At 51.9% G+C, this 14029-nt stretch overlaps 2 protein-coding genes across 2 annotated transcripts; both read right to left on the bottom strand.

Moving 5' to 3' along the window:
* Positions 1–237: 237 nt before the first annotated feature.
* On the bottom strand, positions 238–1008 carry BDP81DRAFT_436326 (uncharacterized protein; the record flags this gene model as incomplete). Its single annotated transcript, XM_060591124.1, has 2 exons — positions 829–1008; positions 238–769 (listed from the first exon to the last, which is right to left on the bottom strand). Coding segments are annotated over exons 1-2 (565 nt in total), but the record flags the coding sequence as incomplete, so codon positions are not given.
* Positions 1009–7706: 6698 nt separating this feature from the next.
* On the bottom strand, positions 7707–13775 carry BDP81DRAFT_397960 (ankyrin repeat-containing domain protein; the record flags this gene model as incomplete). Its single annotated transcript, XM_060588391.1, has 7 exons — positions 7707–9954; positions 10048–12640; positions 12708–12818; positions 12878–13154; positions 13211–13528; positions 13587–13640; positions 13701–13775. 7 exons carry the CDS (start codon positions 13773–13775, stop codon positions 7707–7709), a joined length of 5676 nt encoding a protein of 1891 aa, XP_060441184.1.
* Positions 13776–14029: the final 254 nt, after the last annotated feature.

Below are 14029 nucleotides of genomic sequence, written 5' to 3' on the forward strand. Positions count from 1 at the left end.
TCTTTTCGGCTCCAAGATGATACAGGTAGGCTTCGGACATAGTGAATCTTTCCAGTCTGCCCCGCTCGGCTCTTGATCCGACGGAGGACTTACGAACCCCGTTCGGATACCAATGCCGCCACGATCGTGCCGGCACAAACAGGGAGAGAGAAAACCAGTCACCCGGCCTTACTGTTCCGCAACTGAACACTGATAATAATTCAGTGCAGGCTGTAGACTTTGATAAACTCCATCGAAGGCGGCGCTGACTCAATATGAACCTGCTAGCTATTGGTACCTATGCCATTCAGTTTAGTATTCCAACTCGTCTAATTCCGTGTTCTTTGTACACCCTTTTCAAACTCCTCCTTGTCCCCTGCCAGGTAGAGCGCCCCGGCTCTCTTTTCAAGCTCCCAATGCCCCGTTGAGACTCTACATCACCGTCGTCTTCAGAGGAAGCTGACTCTTCGTCACCCTCGTAATCACCATCTTTGCAGTCCTCGTCAGTCGGGTAATCACTGCGATAGCCCCCCTCGTTAGCGTTGGCGTCCCCCTCGATAGCATCCACCACGAATTCGACTCTCCTCCATGGCGTCTCTAGAGCTGTGCAATCCTGACACCTAAAGTTCGGCTGGTTGTCTCTCAGATATATTTTGTCGCAAGCAGGTCGCGGGACTCGTGCATGAACGTATTCGCACTTGGTGAGTTTGCGGTCAAAGGGGATGCCGCAGCTGGAGCATTTGTTGTCGTACCAGACAAAATGACACATGGTGGCTAATTCTTTGCGTTTGTAAGTCTGGAGGATGTCTCGCAAGAATCAATTGATAACGAGCCTGAGTTTTGGAACAGGAATTGTGGACTTATTGCCCTCTGCTGGATGGTTGTGTGTGAGAAAGTCAAGAAAGGAACCATTGAAATGCGGTCAGTCGCTGGCATTTAAACTTCTGTTCTTCCTCATGGATAATTCCACTGAACCACAAGTTTACAACCACGTGTGTGACTCAGGTGAATAATGAACTCCTATCAAAGTCGGTGACTCCTCCTTTCATCTCAAGTGTGTCCAGTAGTAGGCGGAAGCCAAAGCTCGGCTTCCATTCACTCTTCACATCAAAAGAAAAGCCACGACCTGCGGCAGTATAAATAGAATCTCTTTGTTCAACTCTCGATCGCCTCGGAGTCTAATTCAAGAAACAAAGTTTCAAAAACCAAAGAACAAGGCATTGTCTTGCGCCTCTCAAACCTTGAACTAAAGCACAGAACCAACCCCCACGAACACAGCGGCCCTTTCGCACGAGGTTCACAACAAATATCTCCATACTACATATGCCATTGTATCCAACAAGAAACAATACCCTCTGCAGGCTAATAAATCATCTCCAGCCATGTGTCGCCGCTTTCAACACGGCCTCCTCTGCACCAACTGCAGCCTCGCATACAGAACAATACTAGGCGAATTCCGGCAATGCCAATGGTACCACCGCCGACGCTGTGTAGTAACGAGGGTACCTGCCAGTCCACTTAGAAGAGGGCTTTGCCATCAGTGCATGCCTCTGGTCCGCGAAAGACACCACCCTCAATGTCAGGATATTTGCTGCCGCGAGCGTGGACGGAGAGGTGGATTATCATAGACGCTACAGTTCCACAGCATGATTAGGAAGTTAGACTTGAGGGACATCTTGGGGTGGGATGGAAATAGAGGACAGCAGTTGACCATCTCCAACTTCCCTCTCGCCTAATTTTTCTTGGCATCTACTGTTAGTGTAATAAGTGGGCTACCACCAAAATGCTTAACAGCTGAAAACCCTTCACCTCTCCTCCGGCGCCCTCCCGCGATGGCCTCGCAGCCTCCGGCGGGCTCTGGACCGTTGCCGGCCTCCTTGGCCGGCCCTGATCGAGGCTCTGGACCCTCTTCAGAGCCGCCTCTATCCTCAAGGGCTAAACGCCGCCGCGAAACCGAGGCCCAGCCACTCCGGCCCAGCCTCGTGGGAAGCCAGCCCGACGCTCCAACAACAACCCCCTTAATGGCTAAGGGGCCCTCGATTATGACTAGGACAGCTACTGGAGCTGTCCTTATAGCTCTTAATTAAGAGGCTAAGCACTATGAAGCCCGAAAGGACGTCTTTATGGCTATTACTTAGTCTGTAGATAACGTGATCTCTTGCTTTGAGGGGCCTAGGAAGCAGATTACAAAAGAAACTATAACCTATGTAATCCAAGCTTTGAAGAGGATTATAGGTAACGAGATTACGGCTCCGGCTCCGAGCCGGAAATGGACCGACGTAGTAGCCTCGGCTTCAACTACAGCCGTGGCCGTAGCCCCGACCCGTACCCGAATCCCCACCCGGCCCGAAGTCCAGACACAGAGTCTGACGGAGACCCAGGCCCAGACTCTATCCCAACCGAAGGAGGACCTCCGGGTCTTTACCCGTATCCCAGAAGAGGGCCTAGCGGCTACTAGGAAGCACGCCCCCTTCGCCCTACGCCGGACAGTCTGCCAGGCCCTTAGGCTCCAGCTGGCAGATATCCCACACATCTACCATATTGCAACTGGCTACTCACTGAGACCCCTGAAAAAGCAGGTCCAGCAAGCCCTCCTTGCAAACAAACAGAAACTAGCAGAGTGTCTTGGAGCCTATAAGGTTGAGACCGCTACTAAGTGGTTTACCTACGTCGTCCCACGTTGCCCTGCTAAGATGTGGACTCTTGATGGCGACGCCCTTGACCCAGCTACTCTGGTAGAAGATGAGGTCCTTGCCCAAACAGGACGTAAGCCTACCCGGGCCCAGCAGTCCCGGCTAGGTATAAACCCTATTATAAACGAAATCTCCTGGGTCATCTCCTTCTCTGTGGAAGTACCACCCTTCAGACTGTTTAACCAAAGCAGCAGGTCTCAGCTTATCCAAAAGAAGAAGACCCTAATCAGACATGATCCTGGATGCCAGGGATATCATTCGAACCGATACTGTCACCGACAGCCACTCTGTAGCAACTGTAGCAGGCCCTCGGGATCCCACGAGACTGGGCCCTGCATAGCTAGACCGAAGTGCGCCAACTGCTCCGGCCCCTTCCAAGCTAACCATAAGGACTGTCCAGCAAGGCCCCTAGTGGTTAATGGCTCCCCTACCCTCCCAGACCGGAAGGAACTCTCCCGGATCCGTAAGGCTGGTCAGAAGGCCTATGAGGCCCTCTATCAGAGCAGCCAAGCTGGCACCCAAGCCAGCAACACCCAGCAACCTAGCAACAGCCTAACGAGTCATCAGCCCGGCTCAAAGCGCCCACGCGCCCCTACCCCTACCCAGGACTCAATTGTTGTAGCGGACGTTAGTGATGCGGCTAGCTGTAGCAGCATGGATGAAGATGAGAATGGGGCTGAAGCAGAAGGGCTGCAAGCCCCTGACGACCCAGTCCTACCCCCCCTACCCAGCCAACCTACTCTAGCTACCACAAGCAGCAGGGCCCAGCGGGTGGCGCAGAAGCCTGATTACAACGTTATTAATGCCTACACCCACCTCGACCTCGACTCAGAGCAGTAGGCTCAGGCCAGCCTCCCCACGGGTACTACGAGTCGCCCAGTGTAACGTGGGGAAGAGAAGCCCAGCTCATACAGCTCTCCTAGAGCTCTGCTGGGCGGATCAGATCGATATAGTACTGATCCAGGAGCCCTGGATAGGCTATAGAGATAAGATGCAAATCAACACACACCCAGGCTATAACTCCTATATACCAGTTAACTTCTGGAACAACAGAGATACAAGACCTAGGGTTATGACCTATATACGCAAGAGTCTAAGACTACAAATACAGCAACAAAGGCCTACCCAAACGAGAGATATCTTATAGGTTAAGGCTGGCAACTTCACTATTATCAACGTATATAGGCCGCCAGGTGAGCCGACAAACCACACGACTACTGCTCTCCTAGGATACTATCCGCCAGAAAGAGCCCTTATAGCAGGGGACTTTAACGCCCGCCACCCTATCTGGGAACCAGGCTCCCCTAGCCGGAATCGGGGGGACGATATTGCAGAGTGGGCTGAAGGCTACGATCTTTCGTTTATTGGGGAGGTTGGGGTCCCTACCCATACTCATAGGCATACCCTCGACCTAACATTCTCAAATATCCCCTTTGCTGAGGCTTATATTAGCCCACACCTGCACCCAGGGGCTGACCACCAAGCTATCACAACAACTATCCCTATAGGCAAGGCCCAGGAACAGAAACGCCAGACTGGCCACCTCTCAGTCCCAGAGTCAGCCCTACCCCGACTTATCGACCTAGTAAGAGCTGGATCCTCAGCCTTACCTACCCTAGGGGAAGTGCCTAGTCCAGCAGAGCTGGACACTCTAGCTACCCAACTAGTCAGCCTCTTCTATACAGCTATTCAAGCTGTAGGTAAGAGACGGACAAATCAGGGTAGGGGAGCCCCCTGGTGGACAGAAGAGTGTGCAGAAGCCCACCGAGCTGCTATCGAGGCTAGGCGCCAGCAGGCCCAGGAACCTGGGCTAGTTATACCTCCCCCCATCCTAGAGGAGCAAAAGATCTTCTTAACAACTGTTAGAAGGGCAAAACGCGCTTACTGGACTACTAAGATCGAAGGGGCTAAGACAGACCAAGACCTGTATAAGATAGTAGGCTGGCGGAAGTCTAGCTTAGCTGTTAAAGGCCCGCCCTTATAGTAGAAGGTCAGATATTCGACAACAGCTACGATAAAGCCCAGGTCCTACGAAAGGCCTTACTAGAGAGATTCAACGCTACAGACGACTTACCTGGGGATCCTTTCCTATCCCAGTAGTTGCACAGCGTCTAATGCCCTGGCAGGATGTGGTTAGCATGGAAGAAGTACGCCATGCTACTCTGACAAAGACTACAACCCCTGGGATTGACGGGATTACTACAAATTTACTACAGCAGACCTGGGAATCAGTAGCTAGGCCTATACAGCAGCTCTTCCAGGCCTGTATTCAAGTAGGCCACTTCCCCAGACCGTTCCGCAAAGCAGAAGTTGTCATGACCAGAAGCCAGGGAAAACAGACTTCTCGAAGACTGGGTCTTGGCGACCGATATCCCTTTTATCCTGCTTGGGTAAAGGCCTAGAGCGGCTAATAGCAAAAAGGATGGCCTACCTTACTATCCTAGAAGGGGTTGCTAGCCCGCAGCAGGTTGGAGCACTACCAGGGAGGGCTGCAGTCGACCTAACAGCCTGTCTGACCCACGAGATCGAGAGGGCTCTAGACTTAGGGCTCACTGCAACTCTTGTAACAATGGACGTTAAAGGGGCTTTTGACTCTGTCCTAAGAAACCGACTTGTTATCAGGCTACGACAGCAGGGCTGGCCTAAGCATCTGATTAGGCTGATCTTCACCTTTACCTCTAGCCGAGCAGCCAGGTCAGGCTAGAGGATACAACTACAGAGGATTTCCCTCTATCCTGTGGGCTACCACAAGGCTCCCCACTATCTCCTATTATCTTTCTATTATATATAGCTGATATCCTAGCCGACGATCAGAAGCTACGGTTCGGCTATGCGGATGATATAGGTTTAGTAGCTACTAGCCCATCGCTAAAAGAAAATGCTATAGCTCTAGGCCAAGAGATCACTCATATACTTAACTGGGGCACTGATAACAAGGTTGCTTTTGACCCAGCTAAGTGTGAGGCAGTCCACTTCAGCAGGAAACATAAACAGACAAAAGACCTACCAGATATACAAGCGAGGGGCCTAACTATCAAGGCCTCAGCTAGGCCTGTACGATGGCTAGGAGTCTGGTTTGACAAGAGACTCACCTTCCGTCACCATGTCGAAACTAAGGTGGCGGCAGCAAGGAAGGTAGCCCAGTTCCTTCGGCACCTAACAAATACTAAAGGGGGGCTCCCAGCAGCCGCAGTACGAAAAGCGGTTATTGCCTGTGTCCTTCCAACAGCCCTATATGGAGTTGAGACCTGGTATGCGGGCATAACCAAACCAGCCCTAAACAGCGGCACCAATACTAGCAGTAGTACTGCTTTACAGATAGCTACAGTTGGTACAGGACAGAAGGGCCTGGCCCGTAGACTTAGCAAAGTTATTACAGCAGCAGCAAGGGCTATCCTGCCTGTCTGGAGAACCACACCGACCAGCACCCTCATCCGAGACGCTGGCCTTCCTACAGCAGAGGTAGCCCTCGAAGCAGCGCGACTACGCTTCGCTATACGCCTGCAGAAGGTTGACCAACAGCATCCCTTGGTCCCAAGGCTGCTACAGCCAGGGCGGCAACAGACCAGGCTCCAAAGAACAGCTGGCCTGTTACCTAAGTGTCCAAGGCCAGCACTCCTACAGCCGCAATACCTCCCAGGGTCTTATGACCTTATAGTTACACAGACGAAGGATGTAGCAGCTAGGATCTTCCAGGCCTGGCTCAAGACTGTGCCAGGTCAGCATACAGTCGTATACTCAGACGGCTCCAAAGCTCCTGACGGAGCTACAGGGTACGGCTTTGTTATCTACCGCAACAATAAACGTATAGCCCAGGGCTGCGGCCGCCTCGGCTTAGCAGAAGTGTTTGATGGTGAGGCGGAGGGGGCGAGGGCTGGGCTCCGACGGGCCCTTCAGACCTCCCAAGGCCAGCCTATACACATCTGCATCGACAATACCAGCGTTATTCAGGGGATTCGCGGTAAGGTCCCAGAATCCTCACAAGCGGCCTTTCTTGAGATCCAGGAGGTAGCTAGGATACACGATATACAAACCTATTGGTCTCCTGGGCACCAAGGTATTAAAGGAAACGAAGAAGCAGACAGCCTAGCTAAGGAGGGAACAACTCTACCAGTCCTTAGGGGCCAACTAGCTACTCTATCAGGTATCAAGTGGCTTGCTAAAGAGCGGCCAAGACGCCAATATATACGATGGTGGAAACAAGAGGCAACTCCCCGCTATACCCAACTAGGGCTCAAGGCCACCCTTGCTTGCCCTCCTGAACTTGGCCTCCCTAGGGCTACCCTTCATCACCTCCTCGCGGCACGGTCAGGCTACGGGGACTTTAAATAATATCACTAACGCTTTAACTATACAGAAGCACTACTCACCTGCTCCTGTGGATGGGTTAAGGAGGCAGACCATCTAGTCTACTGCCGAAAGACCCTACTGAGGAGGCAACAGTGGCCCACCCTCTACCCCTATAGCCGCCAGGAGCCCGTAGAACCTATAGGGTCCCTCGATCGCTACTTCAAGGGGCTAATCACTGACTCTGAAGGCTTCCAGGCCTTCCTCTGCGTGATAGACTTCTTCCAGAAGATCTGCCCGCGGTACTAGGAGATAGGTCATAACCTATCCTCTAAACGACAAACTACCTCTATTAAGAAACCAGATGGTTATAACAGAACTAGGGCACCAGTGGGAACTAGGGATGGATAGAACACATAGTAGCTCACGAGCAAGACTTGGAGGACGTCAGGATACGGCGTGTACTATATAGTATATAGCTAGAGCCTGCGACCCTTCACGCCACATACCCTCCGGGAGGTGTGCCGCAAGGGCGGCTGCGCCCTTGCCGCCATGGCGTTAAATATAAAACAAACAAACAAACAGTTGATCATCTCGCCATACAAGTAGAATAAAACATTGAACTTTCGATGCAGTGGTTTCATCAGTCATAAGTACGTTTCAGTCTCGTGAGTCGTCGATAACGGGCCGCCAGACACTCCAAACACGTCGATATCTCCTTCCCGGCATTTCTGCACCGCTGCCGGGCTACTCGTCGATCACAACACCTAAATCATCATCATCTTGAACATCCCGCTGCGGATAAAGCCACCCGACATCACTCAGAATCTGCTCCAACCTCGTCGCCTCTTCGTCTTTGTATGCCAATCTTCTGCCCGACTCGTGAAAGTAGTTCAGTTCGCTCTGCAACCTGTAATGCGACGTCTCAATATGCCAAACCCATTCTTCAAAATCTCGCCTCGGTTCCGTGAACATGGACTCCCAAGGCTGTATTCGCTTGTACACCGCGGGCGCCAGCGGCAAGTAAGGACTCCAGGCTCGACGTCGGAATTCCAGGTATCCGAAAGCATGGAGTGCAGCGAGCGACAGAGTCGTATCTTCCGAGTCTTGCCCCACTTCGAAATAGGCGATGAAAGTTTCCTCTACTGCCCGGGGACTCTCTGCGACGACAAAGTCATTCTTCAAAAGGTCCAAGATCTCATTGATGGGTTCTGAGTTGAGGTCAATGATGCTGCGGTCTTTGATGACGGGGATATCGACCAAATCGTGGTGCGACCTCGCCCCGTCGACGCACTTCATGCCAACCCTGAGGCCACAGAGTCGGCAAAATGAAACCTGCTCCTGCTCGTCTTCGTCGCAGAGATCGCAGTTGGGCATGCAAAACACCGTCTCGATGCACTGCCCGTCTTCCCTCGTTACCCATACATCGACGATCAAAGCCTGAAACAGACGTACAGCCTCTGCATCATATTTCCCTCTCGCTAGGAGGATGATAGCGATGTCTCGCATAAGATGTTTGTGCTGGGTAAATGTCCGACTTTCGGCGACTGCCAACTCTGCAATGTAGCGCCTGAGGAAAATGTCGATGTGTGCTATCGCCTCACTGCTGAAGCCCTTGTGTGGCAGATCGATAGCCATGTCCAAAGGCGTATGCATGTCGCTGTTCTTGATAGCAAGCATCTGTTGGAAACGGTCGACGCCAGTTTCAGCTCTCAACTTTTCGCACGCGGAGTATACTAGCGTGGCCATTTCAGAAACTTGCTCTCGATGACATGAAGCTTCCCTGTGCAGGACATTGTTGCCGTAATAGTCAACGTTCTCGATGAAATCCGCCAATTGTGGATGTCCGAGTAGCACTTCGAGCACCTTAACGTACTCGCACAAGGCGGCAACTATCAGCGCGGACCTCCATGTAGTGGAAGTGTCTCCGGGCCACTTCTGTCCCTTTGCCGGATCCGCTCCCTTGTCGAGTAAGTACCGGACAGTCGGGACGTCTCCGCTCCTGCAGGCCTCTCCAAGCACCGTGAAGCCGGATGAGCCGACGACGTCGTCAATGCCGAGGCCATGTTGGAGTAGCAGATCGATGATTTTGTGGCCCACACCGTTGTCCTCGGAGACTGAGCTGCCGACACATGATGTTCCCATTGAGCATTGTGCTGTGATGTCGGCGCCTTTGTCGAGGAGGAACTGGATTAATTGGAGGTTTCCGTTCTCGCAGGCTACCATGAGAGGAGTCTTTCCGTCGTAGGAGGCGGTTTCCAGTGTCTCTGGCGCCATCTCATAGAGCAATTGCGAAATTTCTAGCCTTCCTGATTCGCAGGCCAACCAAAGCGGTGTTTCCTGCCAATGATATGAGGCTTGGCCTGGCTGGGCACCCACGTCGAGGAGACAACGCAGAATATCAATGTGTCCGTCCCTGGCAGCGATGTGAAGAGGTGTCTCATAGACGAGCCCTTCGTCGCATTGGTAGGTTACCAGGGCTGGCTCGTGTTCAGTGTAGACTTTCACAGTCTCGATGTTGTTTTCTTCCGCAGCCCGATGGAGGGGAGTGGTGAAGCACCCGGGGATATAGGATAAGAAACGCTTCGTATCAGCACCGTAGTCAAGCAGCAACCGCGTGACCTCCGGCTTCATATCACTCGCTTCGATGAGGATATGCTGAAAGTCAGAATTGTCCGGGACGTAATTGATGCTTGGTGGCAAAGGGTTTTCGAGCAAGACTTTGATCATTCCTCTGGCGATGTCTTCATCGTCTAGCATAGCGGCGTCGAGAGGACCCGGCAGTCCGTAGGCTTCTTCGAGGGTCGGGTCCGCTCCGTGTCGTAAAAGAAGTTCTACCATGTTTTGGTCCTTGTAGTCTACGGCCACCATCAATGGGGATTTGGCGTACTTCTTCGACTTGCGATTCAACGTATTAATGGGTGACTGGTAGGCGAGGAGCACCTCGACTATGTCGGTGTTGCCCGTGCTGATGTCAACCTCGCTTTCTTCCAGACTAGAATTCTCCTAGTTAGCTTGATATTGAGAAGTAGCAATACAACAAAGTAGCGATGTGCGAGTTGGCCGGGAGAAGCAGAGCCCAACGTACCTTTCCTTATTTTTCGTCGTCCTCGCCATTTCAACTGCTGTGAAAAGGGGCGTCTCATCTGACGATGCGGGGTGACGGCAAGGACTTGCCCCTGTTTCCAACAAAAGCTCCACCGCCTTGAAGTTATCATCAAAGATTGCAAAGGTCAGCGGAGTCCGCCGGATGAATTTCTTTCCATCGCCTGAGATACCATTAGAGAGAAGTTCCAGATCAACATCAGGTCGTTTCAGAAGATGTGGTAGCCAATCAATATGCAACGGGCCTGTCAACAGATGAATCGCAGCGTACCCCATGCCGTCTAATTGGTTGATGTCTTTAACTCTGCTTAGAAGAAGCATGAAGATGTCAAAGTTCTGTTCGGTGATGGCAGCTGTTAACGGTAACTGCAGGTTCGGCCAGGGAAAATGCAAGCTCAGATCAACGCCGTAGTCAATCAAGAGCCTCGCAACCTCATTGTGATACTGCATGATTGCTTCGCGTAGGGGGTGCATGGTTGCTCCGTGGATGCTCAACATGTCAGGCCTAGCTCCCGCTTGGAGGAGCAACCCAACCATGGCAGTATTTTCTCTACTGCAAGGTACGAGTAAGGGTGTTTCGCCCCAGTTATCCGAGATATTGGGGTCGGCCCCAGCATCAAGAAGTGATGTGACCAAGCGTTCCATCAGGTCTTCATCGCGCGTTTCCAGCTGCGTGCACAGGATCATCAAAGCAGTTCCGCCGTTCAAAGAGCCTCGCTCGTTAACGTTTTTGGTCCGCTTCAGGAAGTAGTCGACCATTTCGGGTTGTCCTTCTGATGAGCCTGCTGCATGCATGAGAGGGGTATGACCGTAGGCGTTGTGTACCGAGAAATAAGACTCTGGCCTCCAATATTCAATGAGCCTGGCAATTCTGGGGGCTTGATCTCGCTCGTACAAGTACCGCCATGTCTTCCTAAGAAGCTCAGTCTTCCATGACCATGCCTCTCCGCTCCCTGCCCATTGAATCTCGTGGGTGAGGTGGCCAATATCAGCATGAATGAATGTGAACACAGGAGAGACGAACGTGTCATCTATCGGATCGCTTCGACGATGTGTCAGTGCAATGTTCCAGGAGTAATGCGCTGACCAGGTTCTGTAGTTCACAGAGTTGACGAAATCGCCCAGGAGAGGGAGCAGTTTGACCACCTTGTCACCCGCACGACGGAGATGTTCTCCCCAGTTGGTTGCCGCATACAAGTAGAACGGGTGACGTGCTGAGATATCGGGAGCCATGATTGATTTGAAGCATGCGAAGTCGGATCTGGACAGGTACTTTATGCACAAGAACGCCATGTTGGCGTGCTGCTCTTTTTCGCTGAAGTAGTAACGTCTGAAGTGGTAGATCAGAGACGGGTGGCTGACCTGGAAATCGTCGTTTATCGAAATGTGAATGAGCCGGGGGCACCGTTGCCTCGCGAAGTTGCCGAAGTCAAAGAATTTCAAGTCAGGGTCTCTGTGAAGATAGGCGAGTACGTCGCCCATCACGCCTCTGTTCGGTTTACCAAGACAGCCGAGTACAAATTGCACAGCTGAGAGAGCATATTTCCCATCTTCTTCGATCGTCTGGAATAGTGGTATGAGATCTCTGTCGTAGTATTGCCCAAGCCTGGAAGGGCACGGAAGTATTCTTCCACTCAAGGAGTACCCATTCTCCTCTCCGTTTTCGATCGTAGTCATTGCGTCCTCGATGGAGTACTTTGCGAACCAAAAGAATGATTCCGAGTTGCTCTTAATCCACGATCGAACTCCGCCCGGCGGTCCATCTAAGGAACGAAGCATAGACATGACGTCCAGCTCTCTGTCCACGTAAGTACTGATGTCTTTGCGAATTTCCGAGTCACTCATCAGAATCCTAGCGGAATTGGGTACGCAGGAGGTCATGTTCAGGATCTCGCAAGGGCTATACGTGAACAAGAACTTGAACCTCACAGTTTCGCGCGGCACGCCTTGTCCTGCGAGGGCTGGACCAGAAGCTGGCGTTGAGCGAGCCCCCGGGTGGTTGAGGAGACTTGCTACAAGACGGAGGAACTCCCGAGCATAGGTAACATCACAGTCATCCAGACCGTCCACAATGAGGAAAACAGCAGTCATCTTTGGTGGACCCGTGGTATACTGCATCTGGATCATGAAGTCGCGCAGGATATCGAACAGCGCTGGTAAATCCAGCTTGCTTTTCAGCTGCTGCCATCGATAATAAGGCGCTATAGACTCGGACCAGGCTGGGCGCAGTTGAAGGAGTGATCGGACAAAGTACTCGGCAATTGGTGGCTTCTTATTCCTCACAGTGCTGACGTTGCAAAAGAAGGAGAGCACGATGTTGTTATCCGGTGGAGAACGAGGGCGATCCCAGGATAGGTAGTTGGCGACGGACTTGGCCAAGTGAGTTTTACCGCATCCTGTGGCGCCCTGCACAAAAAGGCCCTCCGTTTTGTTGGAATTGACCCAGCTTTTGAAGAAAGAGTGAGACTGTATCCAGGTACAGGTATCTGGAGTCGGATGTATATCGTGCCCAAGATGATGCTCGTCCCAACGACCAAGTTTGTTCACGAGGATGTCTCGGTGCTTTTTCTTATCAGCTAGATCTCGGTCAGTACATAGATTCCTGGTCAAGAGGATAATCTCTCAGGATGTGTAAAGGCTAACCAGCTTCTTTCTTTCTGGCCCACAAACTGAATGACTCATTGGTCTGATCTCGCAGTGGTGGGCCGATAGGGATACCGGTTCGAGGCGGCGGTGGCAGAGACACCGGGGGTCCTACGAAACAAGCATCAGTTTCCTTTATTACTCAAGTGATGTGTATGTGCCATTGTTACCTGGCGGGCCCGGCGGACCTGGAGGCCCAGGAGGACCAGGAGGCGGTGACGGGGGCGGGGGGTTGGCTGTCGTTGGCGCCACAGGTGGTGGCGCGAAGAACACCCGTTTGTTGTTCGAAGAGGATATCCTTGTCATCATATCGCCAACGTGATCTGCCAATAGGCTGTATATCTTGTCTGAAGGGGACGGGAACTGTGTCAGCTGGAAGTGATGGCAGCCTACCGACAGGTTCAAACCCTGCGTTGGGTCCATATCGGCCCTTCGTTTGGGTACAACCTAGTCCACTCATTAGTTCCTAGTCCATACCAAGGAAATGAGACACGCTTTCTCACCAGAGTCTTGTAGGATGAGCCATCTTCGGACGTGATCTCAACTCGGCGTATTGCAATAAAGTTGAGGATTGTCAAGGCTAATGGCGCCTGTGTAAGAAAGGTCTTGTTGACTTCTCGAACAGCCTCTGCAAATTGTCTGACATCATCAACAGACGGTCGTGTGGAGTGTTTGAGCAGAGTCGCTGCTACTGTTGTTTTTACAGCTGCTAGAACTCCCTCGGAGTCTGTTGAATGGTGAACGGTGTCGAGAAAGACGACGCCGACAATGGACCCTTCGATAGCAAAGTATTCTGGATAGTTCGAGCATAGCTCAATTGCCTAGAGTTGATTGGCTATGAGCTTCAAAGACTGGTGAATAATGGAGTTATCAACACACCTTTTTGACGATCGTCCCTCCAAGGCCGTGGGCAATGAAAACAGTAGAGCCGCCCTGGAAAGGTCGTATCAGTATCCTTCATGTAGTCGAGATTCTTTGAGGAAATTGACAGACAGTGTATTTGCTGTAGTTGGATATCATGGATATCAAGAGCTCGTCAGCATGGAGAGCAATGCTCGCAGGCGTCATGTTTGCCGCTGGGTCCGAGTTGTATCCATATGTCCACACTCGAACTAAATTATTGAAGCTCCCAAGAAAGTCGGGGTCTGAGATCCAGGTTTTTCCAGAATCGTCATGATGCCAGCTTGCCTTGGGAGACCCGCCCAAGTCATGGACACATATAAGACTATGATCTGTAAGCTAAACCCAGACTCTTTAAGATTCTTTAAATTCTCACTTCACGAGAGGTCGCCATCCTGGCGGCACATGGTTCATGTGAATCG

This window comes from Colletotrichum phormii, assembly GCF_030913505.1.
Source record: "Colletotrichum phormii strain CBS 102054 chromosome Unknown BDP81scaffold_21, whole genome shotgun sequence".
Taxonomy (NCBI): domain Eukaryota; kingdom Fungi; phylum Ascomycota; class Sordariomycetes; order Glomerellales; family Glomerellaceae; genus Colletotrichum; species Colletotrichum phormii.